Source organism: Carcharhinus amblyrhynchos, chromosome 3 (genome assembly GCF_965287045.1).
Source record: "Carcharhinus amblyrhynchos chromosome 3, sCarAmb.v2.hapA, whole genome shotgun sequence".
Classification (NCBI taxonomy): Eukaryota; Metazoa; Chordata; class Chondrichthyes; order Carcharhiniformes; family Carcharhinidae; genus Carcharhinus; species Carcharhinus amblyrhynchos.
This window is the reverse complement of record NC_137326.1, coordinates 867,593-895,000: the sequence shown is the minus strand read 5'-3', so window position 1 is coordinate 895,000 and position 27,408 is coordinate 867,593. Positions and strand designations below refer to the sequence as shown.

Genomic DNA, 27,408 nt, shown 5'->3' with positions numbered 1-27,408 from the left:
GGGTGCAGAGGAGGTTTACCAGGATGTTGCCTGGTATGGAGGGGAGGTCCTATGAGGAGAGACTGAGGGATTTGGGGTTGTTTTCGCTGGAAAGAAGGAGGCTAAGAGGGGATCTTATTGAAACATATAAGATGATTAGAGGTTTAAATAGGGTGGATAGTGATAGCCTTTATCCTCGGATGGAGAATGCTAGCACGAGGGGGCATGGCTTTAAATTAAGGGGTGGTAGTTATAGGACGGATGTCAGGGGTAGGTTCTTTACCCTGAGGGTGGTGAGGGATTGGAATGCCCTGCCTGCTGCGGTTGTAAATGCGCCTAGTTTGGGGGCGTTTAAGAGATCTGTGGATAGGTTTATGGACGAAAAGGGATTGGTTTAGATTAGTGGGTCAGTGTTTTTTAAAAAAAAACTGGTCGGCGCAACATCGTGGGCGGAAGGGCCTGTTCTGCGCTGTAATGTTCTATGTTCTATGTTCTATGTGTGTGTGTCTCTCTCTCTCTTTGTGTCTCCCTCTCCCTGTGTCTCCCCCTCTCTCTCTCTGTGTCTCTGTCTGTCTCTCTCTCTCTCTGTGTCTCTCTCTCTCTCTCTGTCTCTGTGTGTGTCTCTCTGTCTCTCTCTGTGTCTCCCTGTCTCTCTCTGTGCCTCCGTCTCCGTCTCTCTCTCTCTCTGTGTCTCTCTCTCTGTCTCTGTGTGTCTCTCTCTCTCCTTCTCTCTGTGTCTCCGTCTCTCTCTCTCTGTGCCTCTGTGTCTCTGTCTCTCTCTCTCTCTCTGTGCCTGTATCTCCCTCTCTCTGTGCCTCTGTGTCCCTGTCTCTCTCTCTCTCTCTCTGTGCCTGTGTCTCCGTCTCTCTCTCTCTCTCTCTGTGCCTCTGTGTCTTCGTCTCTCTCTCTCTCTCTCTGTGCCTCTGTGTCTCCGTCTCTCTCTTTCTCCGTCTCTGTGTCTCCGTCTCTCTCTCTCTCTATCTCTCTCTGTCTCTGTGTGTGTCTCCCTCTCTCTCTCTGTGTCTCCGTCTCTCTCTCTCTCTCTCCCCTTCTGTGTGTGTCTCTCTCTCCCTCTCTCTCTGTCTGTCTCTCTCACTGTCTCTGTGTGTGTGTGTGTGTGTGTGTGTGTGTGTGTGTGTGTGTGTGTGTGTGTGTGTGTGTCTGTCTCTCTCTCTCTCTCTCTCCCTCTCTCTGTGTCTCCATGTCTCTCTCTCTCTCTGTGCCTCTCTGTGTCTCCGTCTCTCTCTCTCTGTGTCTCCGTCTCTCTCTCTCTGTGTCTCCGTCTCTCTCTCTCTGTGTCTCCGTCTCTCTCTCTCTGTGTCTCCGTCTCTCTCTCTCTGTGTCTCCGTCTCTCTCTCTCTGTGTCTCCGTCTCTCTCTCTCTGTGTCTCCGTCTCTCTCTCTCTGTGTCTCTGTCTCTGTGTCTCTGTCTCTCTGTGTCTCCGTCTCTCCGTCCAGCTATTGGTTTGTGAGGAAAGGTAGAAAATTAAAGGACTACCTTATTCCCTCTTCACTGAACTCTTATTCACCAAACTCCCTAATGCACACAAAATAACTCTCCATGCAGACAAGGCACCACTGAGGATGGCCTGTTTTCATGCCTTGCATTGTGTTTCCTGGAAAAAGATGTTACTGACAGCTCAAGAGGCAGTGGAAATACAATAAACGGATAACCTGCTGACAGTAATACCAAGTTCATTCCAAACAGCTTCTTGAGCTGATTCAGCACAGCACAGCTTGCCATCAGCTTACTAGATTTGATAATATATGTCACCAACATTGTAAATTAGCACAGCAGTTTTCTAGAGTAACTGAGAAACTGAGAGGCTTGGGCAAGAACATCATGCACAAAATACATTTAGCAATCCTTCCAACCCATTGCACCTGCATCCATGTGTAATCATGTTAATCAGTCATTGGCAAAAATTATTAGCTAAACGTTGTTGAGAAATTATGCACACACCTTGTCAGAGTTCCTTCAACAAAAAAGCTTTGGTTTATTCATTTATGGGACATGGGCATCGCTGGCTGGCCAGCATTTATTGCCCATCCCTAGTTGCCCTTGAGAAGGTGGGGTGAGCTGCTGCCTTCCTGAATAGCTGCAGGTCCTGTGATGTTAGGAGGGAGCCACCATTATCCTTAATTAACAAGTCTCTTGTTCTAGTGATGTAAGGAAAGAAACAAGGACTGATCAGGGACAGTCAGCACAGTTTTGTGAGTGGAAAATCATGTTGCACAAATTTGAGTTTTTTGAAGGGGTAACCGAGAAGGTAGATGAGAGCAGTGCAGTTGATGTTGTCTACATGGACTTTAGCAAGGCCTTTGGCAAGGTACCACATAGTAGGTTGTTGCATAAGGTTAAATCTCATGGGATCCAGGGTGAGGTATCTAAATGGATACAAAACTGGCTTCTTAACAGAAGCCAGAGGGTGGTTGCAGAGATGTTTTTCAAACTGGAGTCTTGTGACCAGCGGTGTGCCTCAGGGATCAGTGCTGGGCCCACTGTTATTTGTCATTTATATTAATGATTTAGATGAGAATTTAGGAGGCATGGTTACTAAGTTTGCAGATTACACTAAGATTGGTGGCTTAGTGACAGTGAAGAAAGCTATCTCCAATTGCAACGGGATCTTGATCAATTGGGTCAGTGGGCTGACAAATGGCAAATAGAGTTTAAATAAATGCAAGGTGATGCATTTTGGTAGATTGAACCAGGGCAGGACTTACTCAGTTAATGGTACGGTGTTGGGGAAAGTTATAGAACAGAGATCACAGAGTCTAGGTCCACAGCTCCTTGAAAGTGGAGTCACAGGTGGACGGAGTGGTGAAGAAGGCATTCAGCATGCTTGGCTTCATAGGTCAGAACATTGAATACAGGTGTTGGGACGTCTTGTTGAAGTTGTACAAGACATTGGTAAGGCCACACTTGGAATACTGTGTGCAATTCTCGTCACCCTATTATAGAAAGGATTTTCTGAAAGGATTTTTTTAAAGGATATTTTAAACTAGAAAGAGTGCAGGAAAGATTTACTTGGATGCTACCGGGACTTGATGGTTTGAGTTATAAGGAGAGGCTGGATAGACTGGGACATTTTTCTGTGGAGTGTAGGAGGCTGCGGGATGGTCTTATAGAGGTCTATAAAATAATGAGGGGCACAGATCAGCTAGATAGTCAATATCTCTTCCCAAAGGTAGCGGAGTCTAAATCTAGAGAGAGAGATGGACAGGGATTGGGGTCACATAGTCTGGGGGGGATTGGAATTAGGGTCGCACAATCTGGGAGGGGTGGAATTGGGGTCACAGAGTCGGGGGGGCTTGGGGGTTGCACAGTCCTGTGGGGGGCTTGGGGGTTGCACAGTCCTGGAGTGGGGGGCTTGGGGGTCGCACAGGCCAGGAGTGGGGAAGGCTTGGGGGTTGCACAGTCCAGGGGGTGGAGGGCTTGGGGTTGCACAGTTCGAGGGGGTGGAGGATGGGGGGGAAATTGGGGTCACAATGTCTTGGGGGGATTGGGGTCACACAGTCTGGGACTTTGGGATGGCACAGTTTGCGGGGAGGGGCGTTAGGACTGCACAGTCCTGGAAGGGGGTGGGGTTGCACAGTCTGGGTGGGGTGGTGGTTGGGGTCACACAGTCTGAGGTTGGGGAGGGATTTGAGTCACACAGTCCGAGGTGGGACTGTGGTTGCACAGTCCATGAGGAATTGGGGTCTCTCATAGTTGGGGGCGGGGTGGGGGGATGGAATTGGATCGCACAGTTCGGGTGGGGAGAGGGGGGCTGGATTGTGGTTGCACAGTCTTGTGGGGGGGTGTTGGAGTCTCTCACAGTCTGGGGTGGGGGATTAGGGTTGCACGGTCCGGGGGGAGGGATTGGGATTGCATACTCTGGGGGTTTTTGCGGTTGCACAGTTGGGGAGGGGGGGGGTGGGGAAACATCTTTATCAGCTTTTTTGTGAAATTGTATTTTGAACCAGAGCATTGAGTGTGCTGATTATACTGTTCATATCATATTTATTTTTCATTGTAAAGGTCAACGTGAGCTGGTCCCAAGGTCATTCTCCATTTAGTAAACTCTATTAATAAAGAATCAATCAGCAATTACCATATATTTATATTACTACTTTTAAACATAATAAAACTTTTAGGTGTTTCATCAGAGCAATATGAAACAAAATTTGACAAGGAATCATGAAGTGTGATAAGAGGAACTCTCTTCCTCAAAAGGCAGTGGAAACAATAGAACCACAGAAACAGAGGTTTTGAATATTTTTAAAGCAGCGCGAGTTGGATTCTTGATTAACAAGCGGAGTGAAAAGTTATCGGGGGCTGGTGGGAATGTGGGGTTGAGGTTACAATCAGCTACGATCATCATATGGAGATGCTGGTATTGGACTGGAGGAGGGGAGGACATCCCACTCACTTGATAAAGCAACAGCGCTCCGAAAGCTTGTGATTCCAAATAAACCTGTTGGACTTTAACCTGGTGAATAGTAATGATCTGGACTGGCTGCCTACAAGGTGGTGGAAATGGAGATGCTCAAGGGTTTCAGGAGGAATTTTGAAAGACATTGAAGAGTAATAAGCTTGCACAGCTAAAATGATAGACCATCGTCCCTTTGTTTTCATTTTATTTAATTTTTATTTGTTCTCTACCTTTGAATTTCCTTATTGTTTTTCTTTCTTCTTTCCTCCCACCCTTTCCCCCTTTTTCTCAATTTAACCTCTCTTCCATTCATCTCCTCCCCCCTCCCCCCACCTTGCATCTGTCACAGTTTATCCTCTGATTTCAGCTTCTCTGCCGTTTGGCCATTCACTCCCTTCCTTCTCTCTTTGGACAGCTATTAGCAGCCTTTTCCCCTTGTTTTTGTTGCTATGACTCATCCTTCACCCCCTTCCCCTGCAGTATAAATATCTCTCACTGTCTATGCCTTTTAGCTTTGATGAAGGGTCATCTAGATTGGAAACATCAGCTCTTTCCTCTCCTTACAGATGCTGCCAGACTTGCTGAGATTTTCCAGGATTTTCTCCTTGTGGTTTCTGGGGATAAAGTTCCTTTGTCTGAATAATACTCCCTGATGTTAGCTTCGACATGCTTTGTTTCTCCAACAAAGTTAACATCAGTATTGTCAGATAAATTTTTAAGAGAAGCTTTACACAGATGTTCTTCCAGTGAAGGGGTAGACTAAAATGTAGATGAGGGCAGTGCAGTTGATGTTGTCTACATGGACTTTAGCAAGGCCTTTGACAAGGTACTGCATGGTAGGTTGTTGCATCAGATGAAATCTCACGGGATGTAGGGTGAGATATCTAAATGGATACAAAATTGGCTTGATGACAGAAGCCAGAGGGTGGTTGTAGAGAGTTGTTTTTCAAACTGGAGGCCTGTGACCAGCGGTGTACCTCAGGGATCAGTGCTGGGCCCACCGTTATTTGTCATTTATGTTAATGAGTTGGATGATAATATAGGAGGCATGGTTAGTAAGTTTGTAGCTGACACCAAGATTGTTGCATAGTGGACCGTTGAAGGTTATCTAGGATTGCGATGGCAACTTGATTAGTTGGGCCAGTGGGCTGACGAGTGGCAGATGGAGATTAATTTAGATAAATGTGAGGTGATGCATTCTGGCCGATTGAACCAAGGTGGGACTTACTCAGTTAATGGTAGGGCGTTGGGGAGAGTTACAGAACAAAGAGATCTAGGGGTACAGGTTCAAAGCTCCTTGAAAGTGGAGTCACAGGTGGACAGAGTGGTGAAGAAGGCATTCTGCATGCTTGGTTTCATTGAATACAGGAGTTGGGACGTCTTGTTGAAGTTGTACAAGACATTGGTAAGGCCACAATTGGAATTGGAATCTGGTCACCCTATTATAGAAAGGGTATTATTAAACTAGAAAGAGTGCAGAAAAGGTTTACTAGGATGTTACTGGGACTTGATGGATTGAGTTATAAGGAGAGGCTGAATAGACTGAGGCTTTATTCTCTGGAATGTGGGGGTTGAAGGGTGATCTTAGAGGTCTATAAAATAATGAGGTGCACAGACAGGTGACAGCCAAAATATTTTCCCAAAGGTAGGGGAGTCTAAAACTAGAGGGCATAGGTTTAAGGTAAGAGGGGAGAGATACAAAAGGATTCAGAGGGGCAATTTTTTTACACAGAGAGTGTGTATCTGAAACGAGCTGCCAGAGATGATCATTGAGGCGTGTATAATTTGTCTTTTAAAAAGTGTTTAGACAGTTACATGGGTAAGATATGTATAGAGGCATGTGGGCCAAACACAAGTAATTGGGACTGGCTTAATGTTAAAAACTGGGCAGCATAGACAAGTTGGGCCGAAGGGCCTGTTTCCATGCTGTAAATCTCTATGACTCTGAATCCAAATCATCCAAAAATAATAAAAATTGCTTGTTAACATTTCTGAATGTGATTCCTTTTCTTCAAGTTGATTTTGAGTGCATCCATCAGAGGAATAAAGGATTTCTCCTGAAACTTGTCTCTTGGAGAAAGTATTCATCAATGTTTGATGCATCATCACCAATGACACATTTCTCTTCCTTTTATTCACACACTTGTCACCCACATCAGGAAGATTCTGTCTCGCTTTGAGTTCAACTTCATCAAAACCTTTTTGGGTTTCTTCCAAGAAGTGAGAGTGAGGTGTAAAGCTTTGCATATGTACGAAGGGCTATCAGTGAATCAACTCTGTAAGGCCTGGCTGGTTTGGTGGAACTGATCTAATAAACAATTCCAAAGTTGTGATGTGAACACAAACTTCAATGGGAAAACCATCTCTGCACAATAACAGTTAATTGATCAACATGGGAAAGTTCTGGTGGAGAATCAACAGACAAATTCAAGTATCCTGTTTTCCTCAAATCATCCTAGATCCTCTTGAGTTTCCAGCCATAAGCTGTATGTAGTTGTAGGTATGTATGAAGGCCTCCCAGATCCCTTGCCGCCATAATGCTTAAATGACTGGCAAGAAATCAAACAAACTTAGCAATGAGTTCCACCAAGCCAAGAAAGTTCCCCTTATACAGTGAGCCCAACTTTTCATTGACTGCTCTTAAAAACCTAGTCCATATTGCTGTCAGACTAGTTAGAATTGCCTCGGATTTTGCCAGTCGGAAGCATGACTGAATCCAGTCCCACTGATCATGCACACCTGACCAGCATGAAATTCAGGCCTTTGTGCTTTTTAAAATTTCTCAAAACAACTTGGGAACACAGCCCTTCACTTTGAAAGTAGTGAAGCCTCATTAATAATGTACGTATAGAAACAGGATTAGATGTCTCTACTCCATTAATATCAAAAATGAAACCAAACCCAGGATTCACCTTTCTCAACCAACAAAATAAAAACTATAACTTAAACCTACATCTTGTTCCTAACAATGTTCTGCTAATGTGCACACAACTGCAATAACACATTCAAGTGCTCATGCTCTTGCTCTGTTTCTACCTTTTCTTTCAGATATGAATCCAAGGTTAGCCATGTTGCCTGGGCAGATTGTAAGCAGAGTTTTTCCGTAATCCTCAGAGTTCTCATGGTTTTGAGTTTCAATAGGATTTTGCCAGTCATTAAAGCCATCACTGTGCTGGCAATGATGTTGAGAGGAATTTGAGGACAAAACAGTAAGCACAGCCAGTTGTTGGAGAATATGCTAAGCACTATCGTTGGAGTTAACATAGAACACTACAGCACAAACAGGCCCTTCGGCCCACAAGTTGCGCCGACCACATCACCTACCAACCTACAGACCTATCTATAACCCTCAATCTCATTAAACCCCATATACTCATCCAGAAGTCTTTTAAAAGACCCCAGCGAGTTCGCCTCCACCACCACTGACGGCAGCCGATTCCATTCACTCACCACCCTCTGAGTGAAAAACTTACCCCTAACATCACTTCTGAACCTCCCTCCCCGCACCTTAAATCTGTGTCCTCTCGTAGCGACCATTTCAACCCGGGGAAATAGCCTCTGAGAGTCCACCCTATCTATTCCTCTCAACATTTTGTAAACTTCTATCAGGTCGCCTCTCAACCTTCGTCTCTCCAGGGAAAAGAGTCCCAGCTCCCTCAACCTAACTTCATAAGGCATGCCTCCCAGTCCAGGGAACATCCTTGTAAATCTCCTCTGCACCCTTTCAATAGCTTCTACATCTTTCCTATAGTGAGGCGACCAGAACTGCGCACAATACTCCAAATGAGGCCTGACAAGGGTCTTATAAAGTTCCAGCATTACCTCCCGACTCCTAAACTCAATCCCTCGATTAATGAAGGCCAGTACACCATACGCCTTCTTGACCACCTCCTCCACCTGCGAGGCCGATTTAAGAGTCCTGTGGACCCGGACCCCAAGATCCTTCTGCTCCTCAACACTACTCAGACTTCTGCCCTTAATAGTGTACTCGTTCATCCCGTTGGTTCTGCCAAAATGGACGACAACACATTTATCCGCGTTGAAGTCCATCTGCCACTTCTCCGCCCAGTCCTGCATCCTATCTATGTCCTGCTGCAACTTTTGCCATCCTTCCAGATCATCCACAACACCACCGACCTTCGTGTCATCAGCGAACTTACTTACCCATCCCTCTACTTCCTCATCCAGGTCATTTATGAAAATGACAAACAACAAGGGTCCCAGAACAGATCCTTGAGGCACTCCGCTGGTGACTGACCTCCATTCAGAAAAAGCCCCATCCACAACCACTCTCTGCCTTCTGCAGGCAAGCCAGTTCTGGATCCACAAGGCCAAAGGCCCTTGGATCCCATGCCCTCTCACCTTCTCAAGAAGTCTTGCATGGGGGACCTTATCAAACGCCTTGCTGAAGTCCATGTACACTACGTCCACGGCACTTCCTTCATCAATGTGTTCAGTCACATTATCGAAGAACTCAACTAGGCTTGTAAGGCACGACCTGCCCTTGACAAATCCATGCTGACTATTCCTGATCATGTCAAACCTCTCCAAATGTTCGTAAATCTTGTCCCTCAGAAGCCTCTCCATCAGCTTACCAACCACTGAGGTCAGACTCACCGGTCGGTAATTTCCCGGGCTATCTCTGTTCCCTTTCTTAAAAATAGGAACTACATCCGCAATCCTCCAATCCTCTGGAACCTCTCCCGTCTCCATTGACGACGCAAAGATCATCGCCAGGGGCTCTGCAATCTCTTCCCTCGCCTCCCACAGTATCCTGGGGTACATCCCATCTGGTCCCGGCGACTTATCTACCTTGATAGAATTCAAAAGTTCCAACACATCCTCCTCCTTAATATTCACGTACTCAATCCTTTCCATCTGCTGCAAATCCATAACAAAATCTCCCAGATCGGCTTCCACCGTGAATACTGAGGCGAAGTACTCGTTAAGCACCTCCGCCATTTCTTCTGGTTCCACACAAACCTTTCCCCCCTCACCTTTTATCGGTCCTATCCCTTCTCTTCTTATCCTTTTACCTTTCACATATTTATAGAAGGCCTTGGGATTCTCCTTAATCTTACTCGCCAAGGTCTTCTCATGACCCCTTCTGGCTCTCCTAATTTCCCTTTTAAGTTCCCTCCTACAGTCCTTATACTCCTCAAGATCTTTAACATCTCCTAATTCCCTGAACCTCTTGTACACCTTCCTTTTCTTCCTGACTAGGTTCAACACATCCTTTGTGCACCACGGTTCCCTCGACCCACCAAACCCCCCTCGTCTCATCGGAACGTTGTCATTCAGAGCTCCAGACACACATTCCTTGAATATCTGCCACCTTCCTTCGGTACTTTTCCCTAAGAACGCCTCCTTCCAGTTTATTTGTCCAAGTAACTTCCTGACTTCTTCGTATCTCCCCTTACCCCAGACAAACACCTTCCTAGCCTGCCTGATCCTATCTCGTTCCAACGCAATTGTGAAGGAGATAGAATTATGGTCACCATATCCAAGATGCTCTCCTACCGAAAGATCCATCACCTGCCCTGGTTCATTCGCCAGTACCAGGTCAAGTACAGCCTCTCCCCTCGTAGGCTTGTCCACATACTGCGTCAGGAAACCCTCCTGAACACACCTAACAAACTCCTCCCCATCTATACCCCTTACCCTAGGGATATTCCAGTCGATGTTTGGGAAATTGAAGTCTCCCATCACGACAACTCTGTTATTAAAACATCTCTCCAGAATCTGTTTCCCTATTTGCACTTCAACTTCCCTGTCACTATTGGGCGGCCTATAGATTACACCCAGCAAAGTTTTTGACCCTTTGCTGTTCCTAACTTCCACCCACAGAGATTCTGTAGACAATCCCTCCACGACATCCTCTTTCTCTGTTTAGAAGGATGAGGGGGGATCTTATAGAGACGTATAAGATAATGAAGGGGATGGATAGGGTAGAGGTAGAAAGAGTCTTCCCGCTCAGAAAGGATAGCAGGACTAGAGGGCACAGGCTCAAGATAAGGGGGGTGCAGTTTAGATCAGAATTGAGAAGGAACTTCTTCACTCAAAGGGTGGTGAATCTCTGGAATTCTCTGCCTGTTGAAGTGGTGGAGGCTACCTCGCTGAATATATTTAAGTCACGGGTAGATAGGTTTCTGATAGACAAGGGAATTAAGGGTTATGGGGAGAAAGCGGGAAAGTGGAACTGATCCACTTCAGATCAGCCATGATCTTTTTGAATGGCGGGGCAGGCTCGAAGGGCTAGATGGCCTACTCCTGCTCCTATTTCTTATGTTCTTACTATCAGTTGTATTTTTCACCATTAACTTTTGTTGAATGAAATAGACCTTTTACCAATATCTAATTTGTTTTTTGAATGACTGCTTTGATTTCTCAATGGGCTCTTCTGTACCCAGAATAAAATATCAGTCAAGACACTCCAGACTAACATCATTGCATATTTATTTCTTCAGCTGAGAATTCAAGCTCTGTAGCATTCTCAACCACATTCACATCCTTGTCATTTATCTTAGAAGAGGTGGATGCTTTTGATGTGGGCCTGGCTGACTCTCTTCAGTAGAGGTCCCTCCTTTCTTAGTGAAATAACCAGCATCTTTCAGTAACTGTTTATTCCACCCTTTGAGTGCTGCTACTTTTCTGTCCCCTGACATCAACTTTCGAAAGTTGGATCTAATTCTTGGGAACAAAGCCAGACAGATGGTCAGTGTGGCAGTGGGGAGCATTTTAGTGATTGAGACCACAACAGAATATGATTAAGTTTGTTATAGATAAAGATAGTCTGCAAACAGCAGTTTTGGATTGGGAGAAGGAAGATTTTATTTTAATCAGGCAGGATCTGGCCAAAGGAGACTGAGAACAGCTTCTTGTGGGAAAATCTACAGCAAAGCAGTGGGGAGGACATTCAAAAAGGAAATGGAGAGAGTACAAGGCTAACATATTCCCTTTAGGGTGAAATGTAGAAGCAGCAAGCTTAGAGAACCCGGGGCATTGAGAAATAGTCAGGAGTTGACAAGAAAGAAAAGCAAGGTAGATACAGAGGGAGCAAATCAGTGGAGGCCTTAGTGAAGTGTAGAAAGTGCAGGTGGTGGGGGGGGTGGTATTTAAGAAAGCAGTTCACAGAGCAAAGAGGGAGAATGCAAAAGCACTGATGGGTAGGATTAGGGAGAATCTTAAGCAATTCTATAATTATATTAAGGGGAAACAGATAACCAGTGAGAGAATAGGGTCTTTTTATTCATTTGTGGGACGTGGGCATTGCTGGCTGGCCAGCATTTATTGCCCATCCCTAGTTGCCCTTGAGAAGGTGGTGGTGAGCTGTCTTCTTGAACCTCTGCAGTCTTTGTTACTGTGGGTTGACCCACAAAGCCGTTTGGGGGGGAATTCCAGGATTTTAACCCAGCAACTGCGAAGGAACGGTGATATATTTTCAAGTCAGGATGATGAGTGGCTTGGAGGGGAACTTGCAGGTGGTGGTGTTCCCATGTATCTGCTACTCTTGTCCTTCTAGATGGAAGTGGTTGTGGGTTTGGAAGGTGATGTCTAAGGATCTTTGGTGAATTGTTGCAGTGCATCTTGTAGATAGTACACACTGCTGCTACTGAGCGTCAGTGATGGAGGGATTGAATGTTTGTAGATGTGGTATCAAATAAGTGGGCTGCTTTGTCCTGATGATGTCAAGCTTCTTGAGTGTTGTTGGAGCTGTACCATTCGGACAGGTGGGGAGTATTCCATCACACTCCTGACTTGTGCCTTGTAGATGGTGGACAGGCTTTGGGGAGTCAGGAGGTGAGTTACTCACTGCAGGATTCCTAGCCTCTGACCTGCTCTAGTAGCCACTGTGTTTATGTGATGAGTGCAATTGAGTTTCTGATTAATGGTAGCCTCCAGGATGTTGTTAGTGATTGATTCAGTGATGGCAACACCATTGAATGTCAAGGGTGGTGGTTAGTGTGCCTCTTATTGCTGATGGTCATTGCTTGGCATTGGTATGGCACGAATGTTACTGCCACTTGTCAGCCCAAGATATTATCCAGATCTTGTTGCATTTGAACATGGACCGCTTCAGTATCTGAGGAGTCGCAAATAGTGCTGAACATTGTGCAATCATTGGTGAATATTCCCACTCTGATCTTATGACAGAGGGATGGTCATTGATGAAACAGCTGAAGATGGTTGGGCCTGGGACACTAACCTGAGGAACTCCTGCAGAAGGTCAAATACAGTCTTGTTTTCAAGAGCTGTCACTCTTACCTCACCTCTGGAATTCATGTTTGAACTGAAGCTGTGATGAAGCCAGGAGCTAAGTGACCCTAACGATTTGGGACCAAGGGGGCAATCTGTGTGTGGAGCCAGAGGACATTGGTAGGATGTTAAATGAGTATTTCACATGCCTTCACTTGAGAGAAGGACGATGTCGGTACAGAATTCGGGGAGAGGGACTGTGAGGTTCTTGAACAGTTTGACACAGGGAGTGAGGGGGTATTGGAAGTTCTAGCAGGCTCAAAAGTTGGACAAATCCCCAGGGTTGGATGAATTGTGTCCCAGGCTGCTGTGAGGGTATGCTTTGTACAGCGAGTAAGAAACATTACTTTTCATTGTATACTAATGCATGTGACAGTAGTAAAATCTATGAATAAAATCAGCAGTCCTACCTACCACTGTAAGAAGTCTCACAACCAGGTTAACGTCCAACAACTTTATTTGGATTCACAAGCTTTCGGAGCACTGCTCTTTCATCAGGTGAGTGGAAGTAGGTTCACAAACACAGCATATATAGGCAAAGACACAATTGTAAGATAATTACAGATTGGAGTGCGAAGAATGGTTGGAATGTGAATCTTTACCGTTACAAACAGTGTGTGTGGAGAGAGGGGTAATCACAGGTTAAAGAGGTGTGAATTATCTAACCTGTGATTACCCCTCTCTCCACGCACACTGTTTGTAACTAAAGACTCACATTCCAACCATTCTTCACACTCCAATCTGTAATTATCTTATAATTGTGTCTTTGCCTTTATATGCTGTGTTTCTGAACCTACTTCCACTCACCTGATGAAGGAGCATAGACCATAGAACACTACACAAACAGGCCCTTTGGCCCACAAGGTGCGCCGATCACATCTATACCTACCAAGCCATAGAACTATCTGTAACTTCCAATGCCATTAAATCCCATATACTCACCCAGAAGTCTTTTAAAAGACCCCAGCAAGTTTGCCTCTACCGCCACTGACGGCAGCTGATTCCATTCACTCACCACCCTCTGAGTGAAAAACTTACCCCTAACATCGCCTCTGTACTTGCTTCCCAGCACCTTAAACCTGTGTCCTCTCGTAGCGACCATTTCAGCCCTGGGAAATAGCCTCCGAGAATCCACCCTATCTATTCCTCTCAACATTTTATAAACCTCTATCAGGTCGCCTCTCAACCTTCGTCTCTCCAGGGAGAAGAGACCTGGCTCCCTCAACCTATCTTCATAAGGCATGCTTCCCAATCCAGGCAACATCCTTGTAAATCTCCTCTGCACCCTTTCAATAGCTTCCACATCCTTCCTGTAGTGAGGCGACCAGAACTGCGCACAGTACTCCAAGTGGGGTCTGACAAGGGTCTTATAAAGTTGCAGCATTACCTCCCAACTCCTAAACTCAATCCCTAGTTTAATGAAGGCCAGTACACCATACGCCTTCTTGACCACATCCTCCATCTGCGAGGCTGATTTAAGAATCCTATGGACCCGGATCCCAAGATCCTTCTGCTCTTCAACCCAGCTAAGACTCCTACCCTTGATATTGTACTCCTGCATCTCGTTGGTCCTGCCAAAATGGACCACTACACGTTTATCCGCATTGAAGTCCATCTGCCACTTCTCCGCCCAGTCTTGCATCCTATCTGTGTCATGCTGCAACTTCTGACATCCTTCCAGACCATCCACAACACCACCAACCTTCGTATCGTCGGCGAACTTATTAACCCATCCCTCCACTTCCTCATCCAGGTCATTTATGAAAATGACAAACAGCAAGGGTCCTAGAACAGATCCCTGGGGCACTCCACTGGTGACTGACCTCCATTCAGAAAAAGACCCATCCACAACCACTCTCTGCCTTCTGCAGGCAAGCCAGTTCTGGATCCACAAGGCCAAAGCCCCTTGGATCCCATGCCCTCTCACCTTCTCAAAAGTCTTGTGTGGGGGACCTTATCAAACGCCTTGCTGAAGTCCATGTAAACCACGTCCACCGCTCTTCCTTCGTCAATGTTGCAACTGTACACAACTCTGGTGCGGCTGCACTTGGAGTATTGTGTGCAGTTCTGGTCCCCACATTATAGGAAGGATGTGGAGGCTTTGGAGAGGGTGCAGAGGAGGTTTACCAGGATGTTGCCTGGTATGGAGGGGAGGTCCTATGAGGAGAGACTGAGGGATTTGGGGTTGTTTTAGCTAGAAAGAAGGCGGCTAAGAGGGGATCTTATTGAAACATATAAGATGATTAGAGGTTTAGATAGGGTGGATAGTGATAGTCTTTTTCCTCAGATGGAGAAAGCTAGCACGAGGGGGCATGGCTTTAAATTAAGGCGGGGTAGTTATAGGATGGATGTCAGGGGTAGGTTCTTTACCCAGAGGGTGGTGAGGGATTGGAATGCCCTGCCTGCTGCAGTTATTAATGTGCCTAGTTTGGGGGCGTTTAAGAGATCCGTGGATAGGTTTATGGACGAAAAGGGATTGGTTTAGGTTAGAGGGTCATTGTTTTTTTTTAACTGGTCGGTGCAACATCGTGGGCTGAAGGGCCTGTTCTGCTCTGTAATGTTCTATGTTCTAATGTGTTCAGTCACATTTTCAAAGAACTCAACTAGGCTCGTAAGGCATGACCTGCCCTTGACAAAGCCATGCTGACTATTCCTGATCATTCTAAACTTCTCCAAATGCACATAAATCTTGTCCCTCAGAATCCTCTCCATCAACTTACCAACCACTGAGGTCAGACTCACTGGTCAGTAATTTCCCGGGCTATCCCTGTTCCCTTTCTTGAAAATAGGAACCACATCCGCAATCCTCCAATCCTCCGGAACCTCTCCCGTCTCCATCGACGATGCAAAGATCATCGCCAGGGGCTCTGCAATCACTTCCCTCACCTCCCACAATAACCTGGGGTACATCCCATCCAGTCCTGGCGACTTATCTAGATAGAATTTAAAAGTTCCAACACATTCTTTTTCTTAACATCCACATACTCAATCTTTTCAGTCTGCCGCAAACCTGTAGTACAACCTCCCAGATCACTTTCCACCGTGAATACCGAGGCAAAGTACTCATTAAGCACCTCAGCCATTTCTTCCGGTTCCGCACAGACTTTTCCCCCTTCACCTTTTATAGGCCCTATCCCTTTTCTCATCCTTTTACTCTTCACATATTTGTAGAACGCCTTGGGATTCTCCTTAATCTTACCTGCCAAGGCCTTGTCATGACCCCTTCTGGCTCTCCTAATTTCTTTTTTAAGTTCCTTTCTACAAGCCTTATACTCCTCTAGATCCTTAACATTCCTAGCTCTCTGAACCTTTTATACGCCTTTCTTTTCTTCCTGACTAGGTTCACCACAGCCTTCGTGCACCACGGTTCCCACGACCTACCAAAACCTCCTTGTCTCATCGGAACATTATCGTGCAGAGCTCCAGACAAACATTCCTTGAAAATCCGCCACCTTTCTTCAGTACTTTTCCCCAAGAACACCTTCTTCCAGTTTATTCGTCCAATTATCTGCCTGATGTCATCATATTTCCCCTTACTCCAGACAAACACCTTCCTAGCCTGCCTGATCCTATCTCTTTCCAATGCTATCGTGAAGGAGATAGAATTATGATCTCCATCCCCAAGATGCTCTCCCATCGAGAGATCCGACACCTGTCCTGGTTCATTAGCCAGCACCAGGTCAAGTACAGCCTCTCCTCTCGTAGGCTTATCCACGTACTGTGTCAGGAACCCCTCCTGAACACACCTAACAAACTCCTCCCCATCCAAACCCCTTACCCTAGGGATGTTCCAGTGATGTTTGGGAAATTAAAGTCTCCCATCACGACAACTCTGTTATTACTACATCTCTCTAGGATCTGTTTCCCTATCTGCACCTCAACTTCCCTGTCACTATTGGGTGGCCTATAGAAAACACCCAGCAAAGGTATCGACCCTTTGCTCTTCCTAACTTCCACCCACAAAGACCCCGTAGACAGTCCCTCCACAGCATCCACCTTCTCCTAAGCAGTGCTCCTAAAGCTCGTGCTACCAAATAAACCCATTGAACTTTAACCTGGTGTTGTGAGACTTCTTACTGTACCCACCCCAGTCCAGCACTGGTATCTCCGCATCATGGCTACCTACCACTGAGCCTTGAGAGACATGATTGCTCACCATTGAAAAATGACCAGTTACCACAGCCATTATCCAAGCTAACATTGACCCTCCTATGCCATAAACCTCACTGTTATTAACCACAGAACCTTCATGCGGCACTTTGTCAAACATTTTGTTAAAAATTATAGTGACAACGTCCATTACGTTCTCTTCAACAACAAAAACAGAAAACGCTGGAAAATCTCAGCAAGTTTACAGCATCTGTGGGGAGGGAATGGGGTCAACACCTCGATCCAGATGACTTTTCATCATCTTTTCATTCTCTTCAACTGAGCCACGACAGATCAGCCATGATCTTATTGAATGGCAGGGCAGGCTCGAGGGGCTAGATGGCCTACTCCTGCTCCTATTTCTTATGTTCTTATGTTCATCAGAAAATTCCATGAGATTGGTCAAATGGGGTTTTCTGTGATGTTAAAAGAGGCTGCCAGGGACAGAGGACACACCCTAGTGGGAGGGAGTGTTGGAAGAGAGACAGAGGGAAGGAATGTAATGAGGTTCTTTCACAGGATTTTGACCTGAGCATTTCCACACAGAGGAATGGCTGGAGCATTGTCACTTTCTCACAATCAAAGTACTTCTCACAATGAGTTATTTTCAAGGGCAATGACGACACATAATATTAATGACTGAGTTTCTTTTAACACAGTAACTCAATGCCTGCCCTGCAATGCCTCAATGTGAATGAGTTAATTCGCAGTGGAACTAAATATTCACTCACTGCCTGGCACATTTTAAACCTCCTTTCAGAGTTCCTCAGGGTAGAGGTGAACTAAGACGTGCACTTGGCCATCTCTGACATCTGCTCGTTATTTCCTCTATTCTTCAGTCATATGAAGATTTGGTTCAGCGCCTGGAGCCAGCGATCATGGAGCTAGAGAGACAAGAGAATGTTCTAGTCATCTGTCACCAGGCTGTCATGCGTTGCCTATTGGCCTACTTCCTTGACAAAACAGCAGGTAAATGGAAAGTTAAATAGTTGCAGAAGTGTTTAAATTGGGACCATCCCCACAGTGCAAGGCAACAAGCTGAGCAGTAACAGCTTCACCCATCTCCATCTGCTGAGAATTTGCTTCCCAATAAAGTAGGGTTCAGAATCTGATCTCTTAAATCAATGTTACTCATTAACCTCCTATCAAGGACTCAGTCTCAACCAATGATTCACTCAGAGGCTGCTCTTGGAACCTAATTCAGGCCTGTGTCTGTGCAGTGTCTCTGCGTCCATACAATGAGTGTCTGTGTCTTTACTAAAGAGCAAGAAAACAAAAGGAACCATATGTGGATCGAGCAGAAGCTAGCTGCCCAAGGTAGAAAGTTGTGAGTGCTCAGGGAAACCACAGATTTCCAAGTCCCCTGTCCCAGTGCATTGGGTGTGTCACTGATGTATCCAGTTACAATCACAGATTAGATTGCAATCTCGCTTTTAGCAATGTAACTGAGTATGGACATACTATCAGATCATAAACATAAATAAAAAAAATACACACTTTCAGCTATCAGAAAGTTAATAAACAGCAGATTATATTCCAAATGCCACAGTTCTTGAGTTTTCTTGATGTTATGTTGTTGTAATCAAAATCTTTGGAAGTCTTTGTTGCTTTGTTGAATACATTTGGGTTTTCAGCAGACAGAATTTTTCTCTGAGAATGGAGGGATATGGGGGAGGAGAGAACCATTAGAAAACTGGAGTTGAATCCCAAGATCAGCCATGATTGTATTGAATGATGGAGATGGGCCGAATGGTCTACTCCATCTGTGCTTTATGTTCTCGTAGGTTACATTGCTAATTAGCAGAGGCATTTAGACACAGGTTCCATGAGAAAAATTAATCCCAATTTGTACAACTCTGGTATCAATTATACAAAGAAACTGAACTCTCTCCCTCCCCTGACCCTCCACCACATGCTCCCTTCCTCCTATGACCTTCCACCACACTCACCCTCCCTCTCCTGACCCTTCACCACACTGTCCCTCCCTCCCCGACCCTCCACCACACTCATCCTCCCTCCCTGACCCTCCACTACACTCACCTTCCCTTCCCTGACCCTCCTCCACACTCTCATTTCCTCCTGTGACCTTTGACCACATTCTCCCTCCCTACCCTGACCTTCCACCACATTCTCCCTCCCTATCCTGACCTTCCACCGCACTCACCCTCCCTCTCCTGACCCTCCACCACTCTCTCCCTCTCTCCCCTGACCTTCCACCATGCTCTCATTCTTTCCCCCCCTGCTGTGACCTTCCACCATACTGTTCCTCACTACCCCAACCCTCCACCACACTCTCCCTTCCTCCTGTGACCCTCCACCACACTCTCCCTCCCTATCCCGACCCTCCACCACACTCTCCCTCCCTCCCCTAACCCTCCACCACACTCTCCCGCCCTCCCCTGACCCTCTACCACACCGTCCCTGCCGTGACCTTGCACCACACTGTTCCTCCCTACCCCAACCCTCCACCACACTCTCCTTTTTCTGGTGCCTAGGTACTATTATCCTCTCACAAGATTAAGCGTGTGTGAATGATTTTTGGAAGTCTAGAGGAATGGATTAATACGGTTTCTGGGGCCCTTGGTGTGCCCTCTAGCTCGCCATTTCCTTACTGGTCCAAGGTGATAACATTGCCAATAGGAGCGGGGCAACTCACTCTGCCCCTTGCTTCTGCTCTAGAATTCCAGAAGGAATTGTTTTTTCTCTGTGGGTTATAACTGTGTGGAACTCTCTTCCCCAGCTCAATGACATAGCTCCACTCCTGCCTATTCCAGAATCTGCTGATTCTGCAGCCAGAAATCAATCACCTTCCATAAGGATGGTGATGAATTGAACAGCTCATGCCTCGAGGTGATACCTAAAGCTGCTTCTTAAAATCTCAAATCAAAATAATGCACACTTCCCTGACAGAGCCTGAGAATCATAGAAACCCTGAAATGCAGAAGGAGGCCATTTGGCCCATCAAGTCTATACCAACAACAACCCCACCCAGGCCCTATAACCACAACCTCACATATTTATCCTGCTAATATCTCTAATTTCACATTCCGGGACACTAAGGGGCAATTTAGCATGGCTAATCAACCTAACCCTCACATCTTTGGACTGTGGGGGGAAACCAGGGCACCTGGAGGAAACCCATGTAGACATGGGAAGAACGTGCAAACTCCACACAGACAGTGACCCAAACTGGGAATCGAACCAGGTCCCTGGAGTTCTGAGGCAGCAGTGCAAACCACTATGCCACTGTGCTGCCCCAAAAACATCTTGAAAAACTGTATTAAGATAATGTTTTTAAAAAAGATATCATAGAACGGCAAATGATGCAATTGGAAATCACTAACAAAAGTTATTTTACTCAAGCAAAATATAATTGAAATTTCTTTTGTTGTTAATTTATAAAAGCACTTATGTGTGAATTGACTTAAAATCCAAAATAACTATAAATTTAAGATCAAGATCAACATTCTGATTTGAAACCAGAGTGAAAGTTGGACAGACCATCCAAGGGGAACTTTTATTTGGAGCAGAATTGAGTTCTGCCAGGATTCTATCCTTAGAGGCAACTTTACATGCTGGTGGGGAAAGCAGACACAAAGCCATCTGTCTGGTAGAGTTCGCTCCAATGGGATCAAGGTATATAATTCTCCAATTGTCACAATGATTTGTAATTACCATTTACCTCTCCTTTTTCCAGAGGAACTGCCATACCTGAAGTGCCCACTGCACACTGTCTTAAAACTCACCCCAGTGGCATACGGTAAGCTGCTAGACTCACAATAAAGCTTTGTACATGAAATGGTGAACACAGGAACAAGAAGAGACCATTCAGCCCCTTAGCACATCCTCCCATTCCGTTAGCTTATCGCTGATTTGTACCTTCAGTTACTTACGCCTAATTAATAGACAAGGAAATAAGAGATGCCCTGAGGTTACAAGAATAGATTAGGAACCAACAAGGGAAGGAATCCTGATATCTTTTTATAAACACCTGAATAGTAAAGAGGAGGTGCAGCTGATGACCTCTTTATAGAGACAGAAGGAATGGCTGATGTATGAAATGAGTGCTCGGGATCTGTGTTCACTAGACAGGAGAAACACCTGACCTCCCACCTAATCCCATCTGCCAGCACTTGACCCATAACCCTGAATGTTATGATGTGTCAACTGCTTATCCAGATACTACTTAAAAATGTGAGGCAACCCACCTCTGCCACTCTCCCAGGCAGCACATTCCAGACCATCACCATCCCCTGGGTAAAAAAAGTTTTTCCTCACATCCCCCCCAGACCTCCTGCCCCTCATCTTGAACTTGTGCCCCTTCGTAACTGACCCTTCAACTAAGGGGAACAGCTGCTTCTTATCCATACTATCTATGCCTCTCATTATCTTGAAGCATAGGCTTAATGCTATCTCCACTCACATTGTCTGCACCTTTAAGATTTGATTAGCTGTAAAGACTCGCATTCTAGTCAGTATTCTGTAAACTGAGCATGTGCCTTTATATGCCCTGTTTGTGATCAGAACTCCCCACTCACCTGATAAAGGAGCAGTGCTCCGAAAGCTAGTAGAACATAGAGCATTACAGTGCTGTACAGGCCCTTCGGCCCTCAATGATGCGCAGACCAGTGGAACGAATCTAATGACCCTCTAACCTAAACTATTCCAGTGTTACCCATATGCCTATCCACTGACCATTTGAACAGCCTTAAAGTTGGCATTTGCGGGTGGCATTTGCTACAAAATAAACCTGGTGTTGTGAGACTTTTTACTGTGTTTACCGCAGTCCAACGCTGGCGTCCCCCCATCATGACTGCCAATAAAAACAACCCAAGCCTATCCAACCTGTTTCAGAACTTCAATGTTCCACCCCAGGCAGCATCCTGGTGAATCTCCTCTGCACCCCCTCCAGTGCAATCACATCCTATAATGTGGCGACCAGAACTGTACACAGTACTCCAGCTGTGGCCTCACCAAAGTTCTATACAACTCAAACATGACTTCCCTGCTTTTGTAATTTATGCCACAGTTGTGGTACCAGAATTTGACATCAAACTCCAGTGAAAGTCAAACCAGTGTTAAATACTGAATGAACATAACACCCTTGATTTTGTACTCTGTGCCTCTATTTAGAAAGCCCAGGATCCTGTATGCTTTATAAGCCACTTCTCCAACCTGTCCTGCCACCATTGAGGATTTCTGCACGTATAGAACATAGAACATTACAGCGCAGTACAGGCCCTTCGGCCCTCGATGTTGCGCCAACCAGTGGAACCAATCTAATGACCCTCTAACCTAAACTATTCCAATATTATCCATATGCCTATCCACTGACCATTTGAACACCCTTAAAGTTGGCGAGTCCATAACTACTGCAGGTAGGGCATTCCACGCCATTACTACCCTCTGAGTAAAGAACCTACCTCTGACACCCGTCCTATAACTACCACCCCTTAATTTAAAGCTATGTCCCCTCGTGTTAACCATCACCATCCGAGGAAAAAGGCTCTCACGGTCCACCCTATCTAAAAGTTCTAGAGAGGTTGAGGAAAGGATTGCGGAGACAATCCTGGTTAGGAGTGAAAGTAATAGGGTAATTGTTATGGGGGACTTTAACTTTACGAATATTGATTGGAGTTGCTATAGTTCTAGCTCGCTAGAGGGGTCAGTGTTTGTACAAAGCGTGCAGGAAGGTTTTTTGTCTCAGTATGTAGACAGGCCAACTAGAGGTGAGGCTATATTGGATTTGGTGCTGGGAAATGAGCCAGACCAGGTGCTAGACTTGGAAGTTGGTGTGCATTTTGGTGATAGTGACCACAATTCGGTTACGTTCACCTTAGTGATGGGAAGAGATAGGCATGAACCTCGGGTCAGCAATTTTAGCTGGGGTAAGGGCGATTATGAGGCTATCAGGAGTGAATTAGGAAGCATGGATTGGATTAGGGGATTACAGGGACTGGGAACGTCTGAAATGTGGAGTTTTTTCAAGGAGCAGCTACTGCGAGTCCTTGATAGGTATGTCCCTGTCAGGCATGGTGGATTTGGTAGATCTAGGGAACCGTGGTGCACTAAAAGAGTTGAGTCGATGGTTAAAAAGAAAAAGGAGGCTTATGTTCGGATGAGATTGGAGGGCTCAGATAGTGCACTAGAAAGCTTTAGATTGGCTAGGAGGGAGTTGAAGAGTGAGTTGAGAAGGGCTAAAAGAGGACATGAGAAGACTTTGGCTGATAGGATTAAGGAGAATCCTAAGGCGTTCTATAGGTATGTCAAGAACAGAAGGTTGGTCAGGGCAAGATTAGGGCCAGTTACAGACAGCAGGGGGAAGTTGTGTGTGGAACCGGAGGAGATTGGAGAAGTATTGAACCAATATTTCTCTTCGGTGTTCACGCAGGGGGACATGAATATAGCTGAGGAGGACATTGGGTTGCAGGGGTGTAAAATAGACAGTATTACGGTTGATAAAGAGGATGTGCTGGAAATTCTTGAGGGGCTGAAAATAGATAAGTCCCCTGGTCCAGATGGGATCTACCCTAGGATTCTCTGGGAGGCTAGAGAGGTGATTGCAGAGCCTCTGGCTCAGATCTTCAGGTCGTCATTGGTCTCTGGTGTAGTCCCGGAGGATTGGAGGATAGCGAATGTTGTCCCATTGTTTAAGAAGGGGAACAGAGACTTTGCCGGGAATTATAGACCGGTGAGTCTTACTTCTGTTGTGGGCAAGGTTTTAGAAAAAATTATTAGGGATAGGATTTATAGTTATTTGGAGTGTAATGAATTGATTAGAAATAGTCAGCATGGTTTTGTAGCGGGTAGGTCGTGCCTTACTAACCTTATTGAGTTTTTTGAGAAAGTGACCAAAGAGGTGGATGGGGGTAAGGCAGTTGACGTGGTATACATGGATTTTAGTAAGGCGTTCGATAAGGTTCACCATGGTAGGCTTCTGCAGAAAATGCAGATGTATGGGATTGTGGGTAATCTAGGAAGTTGGATCAGGAATTGGCTATCAGATAGGAGACAGAGGGTGGTGGTGGATGGTAAATATTCATCATGGAGTGCAGTTACGAGTGGTGTGCCTCAGGGATCTGTTTTGGGGCCACTGTTGTTTGTAATTTTTATTAATGATCTGGATGAGGGTATAGTTGGGTGGATTAGTAAATTTGCTGATGACACCAAAATTGGAGGTGTGGTAGATTGTGAGGAAGGGTGTCATAGTCTGCAGGGAGACTTAGATAGGTTGCAGAGCTGGGCCGAGAGGTGGCGGATGGAATTTAATGCGGAGAAGTGTGAGGTAATTCACTTTGGTAGGAGCAACAGATGTGTCGAGTATAGGGCTAACGGGAGGACTTTGAATAGTGTGGATGAACAGAGGGATCTAGGTGTGTGTGTACATAGATCCCTGAAAGTTGGGAATCAAGTAGATAAGGTTGTCAAGAAGGCGTACGGTGTCTTGGCGTTTATTGGTAGGGGGATTGAATTTAGGAGTCGCAGTGTAATGTTGCAACTGTACACTACTCTAGTGCGGCCGCACTTGGAGTACTGTGTGCAGTTCTGGTCCCCGCATTACAAGTAGGATGTGGAGGCGTTGGAGAGGGTGCAGAGGAGGTTTACTAGGATGTTGCCTGGTATGGAGGGGAGGTCCTATGAGGAGAGACTGAGGGATCTAGGGTTGTTTTCGTTGGAAAGAAGGCGGCTAAGAGGGGATCTTATTGAAACATATAAGATGATTAGAGGTTTAGATAGGGTGGATAGTGATAGCCTTTTTCCTCGGATGGAGAAAGCTAGCACGAGGGGGCATGGCTTTAAATTAAGGGGGGGTAGCTACAGGACGGATGTCAGGGGTAGGTTCTTTACCCAGCGGGTGGTGAGGGATTGGAATGCCCTGCCTGCTGCAGTTGTAAATGCGTCTAGTTTGGGGGCGTTTAAGAGATCTCTGGATAGGTTTATGGACGAAATGGGATTGGTATAGGCTAGTGGGTCATTGTTTTTGTAACTGGTCGGCGCAACATCGTGGGCCGAAGGGCCTGTTCTGCGCTGTAATGTTCTATGTTCTATGTTCTATGTAACCCTCTGATCATCTTGTATGCCTCAATCAGGTCACCTCTTAACCTTCTTCTCTCTAACAAAAACAACCTCAAGTCCCCCAGCCTTTCCTCAAAAGACCTTCCCCCCATACCAGGCAACATCCTGGTAAACCTCCTCTGCACCCTTTCCAATGCCTGCACATCTTTCTTATAATGCGGCGACCAGAACTGTATGCAATACTGCAAGTGCGACCGCACCAGAGTTTTGTACAGTTGTACCATGACCTCACGGCTGCAAAATTCAATCCCTCTACCAATAAAAGCTAACACACCATACGCCTTCTTAACAACATAAAAACATAAGAAATAGGAGCAGGAGTAGGCCATCTAGCCCTTCGAGCCTGCCCCGCCATTCAAAAAGATCATGACTGATCTGAAGTGGATCAGTTCCACGTTCCCGCTTTCTCCCCATAACCCTTAATTCCCTTGTCTATCAGAAACCTATCCACCCATGACTTAAATATACTCAGCGAGGTAGCCTCCATCACTTCAACGGGCAGAGAATTCCAGAGATTCGCCACCCTTTGAGTGAAGAAGTTCCTCCTCAACTCCGTTCTAAACCGCTCCCCCCTTATCTTGAGGCTGTGCCCTCTAGTCCTGCTGCCCTTTCTGAGCAGGAAGAATCTCTCCACCTCTACCCTATCCATCCCCTTCATTATCATATACGTTTCTATAAGATCCCCGCTCATCCTTCTAAACTCCAACGAATATAGACCCAGTCTATTTAGTCTCTCTTCATAGGCTAACCCCCTCATCTTCGGTATCAGCCTGGTGAACCTCCTCTGCACTCCCTCCAAGGCCAAAATATCCTTGCGCAAGTGCGGCGACCAGAACTGCACATAGTACTCCAGCTGCGGCCTCACCAGTGCCTTGTACAGTTACAGCAAGACCTCCCTGCTTTTATATTCTATCCCCCTCGCTATAAAGGCCAGCATCCCATTCGCCTTCTTGATCACCTGCTGCACCTGCAGACTGGGTTTTTGCGACTCATGCACAAGGACCCCCAGGTCCCTCTGCACTGTAGTATGCTGCAGCTTTTCGCCCTTTAAATAGTAATCCCTCCTACTATTATTCCTGCCAAAGTGGATAACCTCACACTTGCTAACATTATACTCCATCTGCCAGGCCCTCGCCCACTCGCTCAGCCTTTCCAGATCTCTCTGCAGACTTTCCACACCCTCCAAGCAATTTGCTTTTCCACTCATCTTTATATCATCAGCAAATTTCGTTACCCTACACTCAGCCCCCTCCTCCAGATCATCTATATAAATGGTAAATAGTTGAGGCCCCAGCACCGATCCCTGCGGCACTCCACTAGTCACCAACCGCCAATCGGAATAGCACCCATTGATACCAACTCTCTGTCTCCTATTAAACAACCAATCCTCTATCCACGCTAACACCTTACCCCCAACTCCATACCCCCTAACCTTCTGAAGCAACCTTTTGTGCGGCACCTTATCAAACGCCTTTTGAAAATCGAGAAACACCACATCCACCGGTTCCCCTCTGTCTACCGCACTAGTCACATCCTCACAGAATTCCAATAAATCTGTCAGACACGACTTCCCCTTAACGAATCCGTGCTGTGTCTGCTCTATCAAACAATTCTTCTCAAGGTGCCTCGCTATTTCTTCCTTGATGACGGATTCAAGCATTTTTCCAACTACAGACGTTAAACTAACCAGCCTATAATTCCCTGCCTTTTGCCTGCTACCTTTTTTAAACAGCGGCGTAACGTTAGCCATTTTCCAATCTTCCGGCACTTCCCTGGAATCCAGTGAAGTTTGATAAATAATCACTAAGGCATCCACTATCACCTCTGCCATTTCCTTCAGAACCCTGGGATGCATTCCATCCGGTCCTGGGGACTAGTCCACAATCAGTCCCGCTAGCCAATCAAGCACTACCTCTCTAGTGACAGTGATCGCATTCAGGCCCTCAACTCCTACCATCCTTCTATCTTTAATACCTGGCAAACTATTCGCGTCCTCCTCCGTGAAGACCGAGGCAAAAAACTTATTTAAAGCCTCAGCCATTTCCTCATCCCCCACCACTAAATCCCTCCTCTCATCCTCTAAGGGTCCAACATTCACTCTAGCCAGCCTCCTCCTCTTTATATATTTATAAAAACTCTTACTATCCTTTTTTATATTTAGTGCTTGTTTAGATTCATAGTCTATCCTTCCTTTCTTTATCAACTTCTTCGTCAATCTTTGTTCATTTTTAAACCTCTCCCAATCTTCTACTCACCCACTACTTTTAGCCACTCTAAACACATCAGCTTTTAATTTAATACTCTCCTTTATCTCCGTCGTTAACCACGGCTGATTATCCCTTCTTCTACATTCCTTCTTTACCATTGGAATAAATTTCTGCTGAGTACCGAAAAAGATCTCCTTAAAGATCCTCCACTGTTCCTCAACAGTCCTACCGACCAATCTGCGCCCCCAATCTACATTTGCCAATTCCTCTCACATCCTATCGTACTTCCCTCTGTTCAAACAGAGGGGGATTGAATATAAAAGT

General features: G+C 45.8%; 1 protein-coding gene across 7 annotated transcripts in view; it reads left to right on the top strand.

Moving 5' to 3' along the window:
• Window positions 1-27,408, top strand: part of LOC145362625 (6-phosphofructo-2-kinase/fructose-2,6-bisphosphatase 4) — a 227,843-nt gene that overhangs the window by 164,950 nt on the left and 35,485 nt on the right. For all 7 annotated transcript variants that reach the window (XM_080218598.1, XM_080218593.1, XM_080218595.1 and 4 more), the window contains 2 exons: window positions 17,641-17,770; window positions 20,499-20,561. In XM_080218598.1, the coding sequence (XP_080074724.1) occupies window positions 17,641-17,770; window positions 20,499-20,561 (193 nt within the window). The remainder of the gene's footprint in view (window positions 1-17,640; window positions 17,771-20,498; window positions 20,562-27,408) is intronic.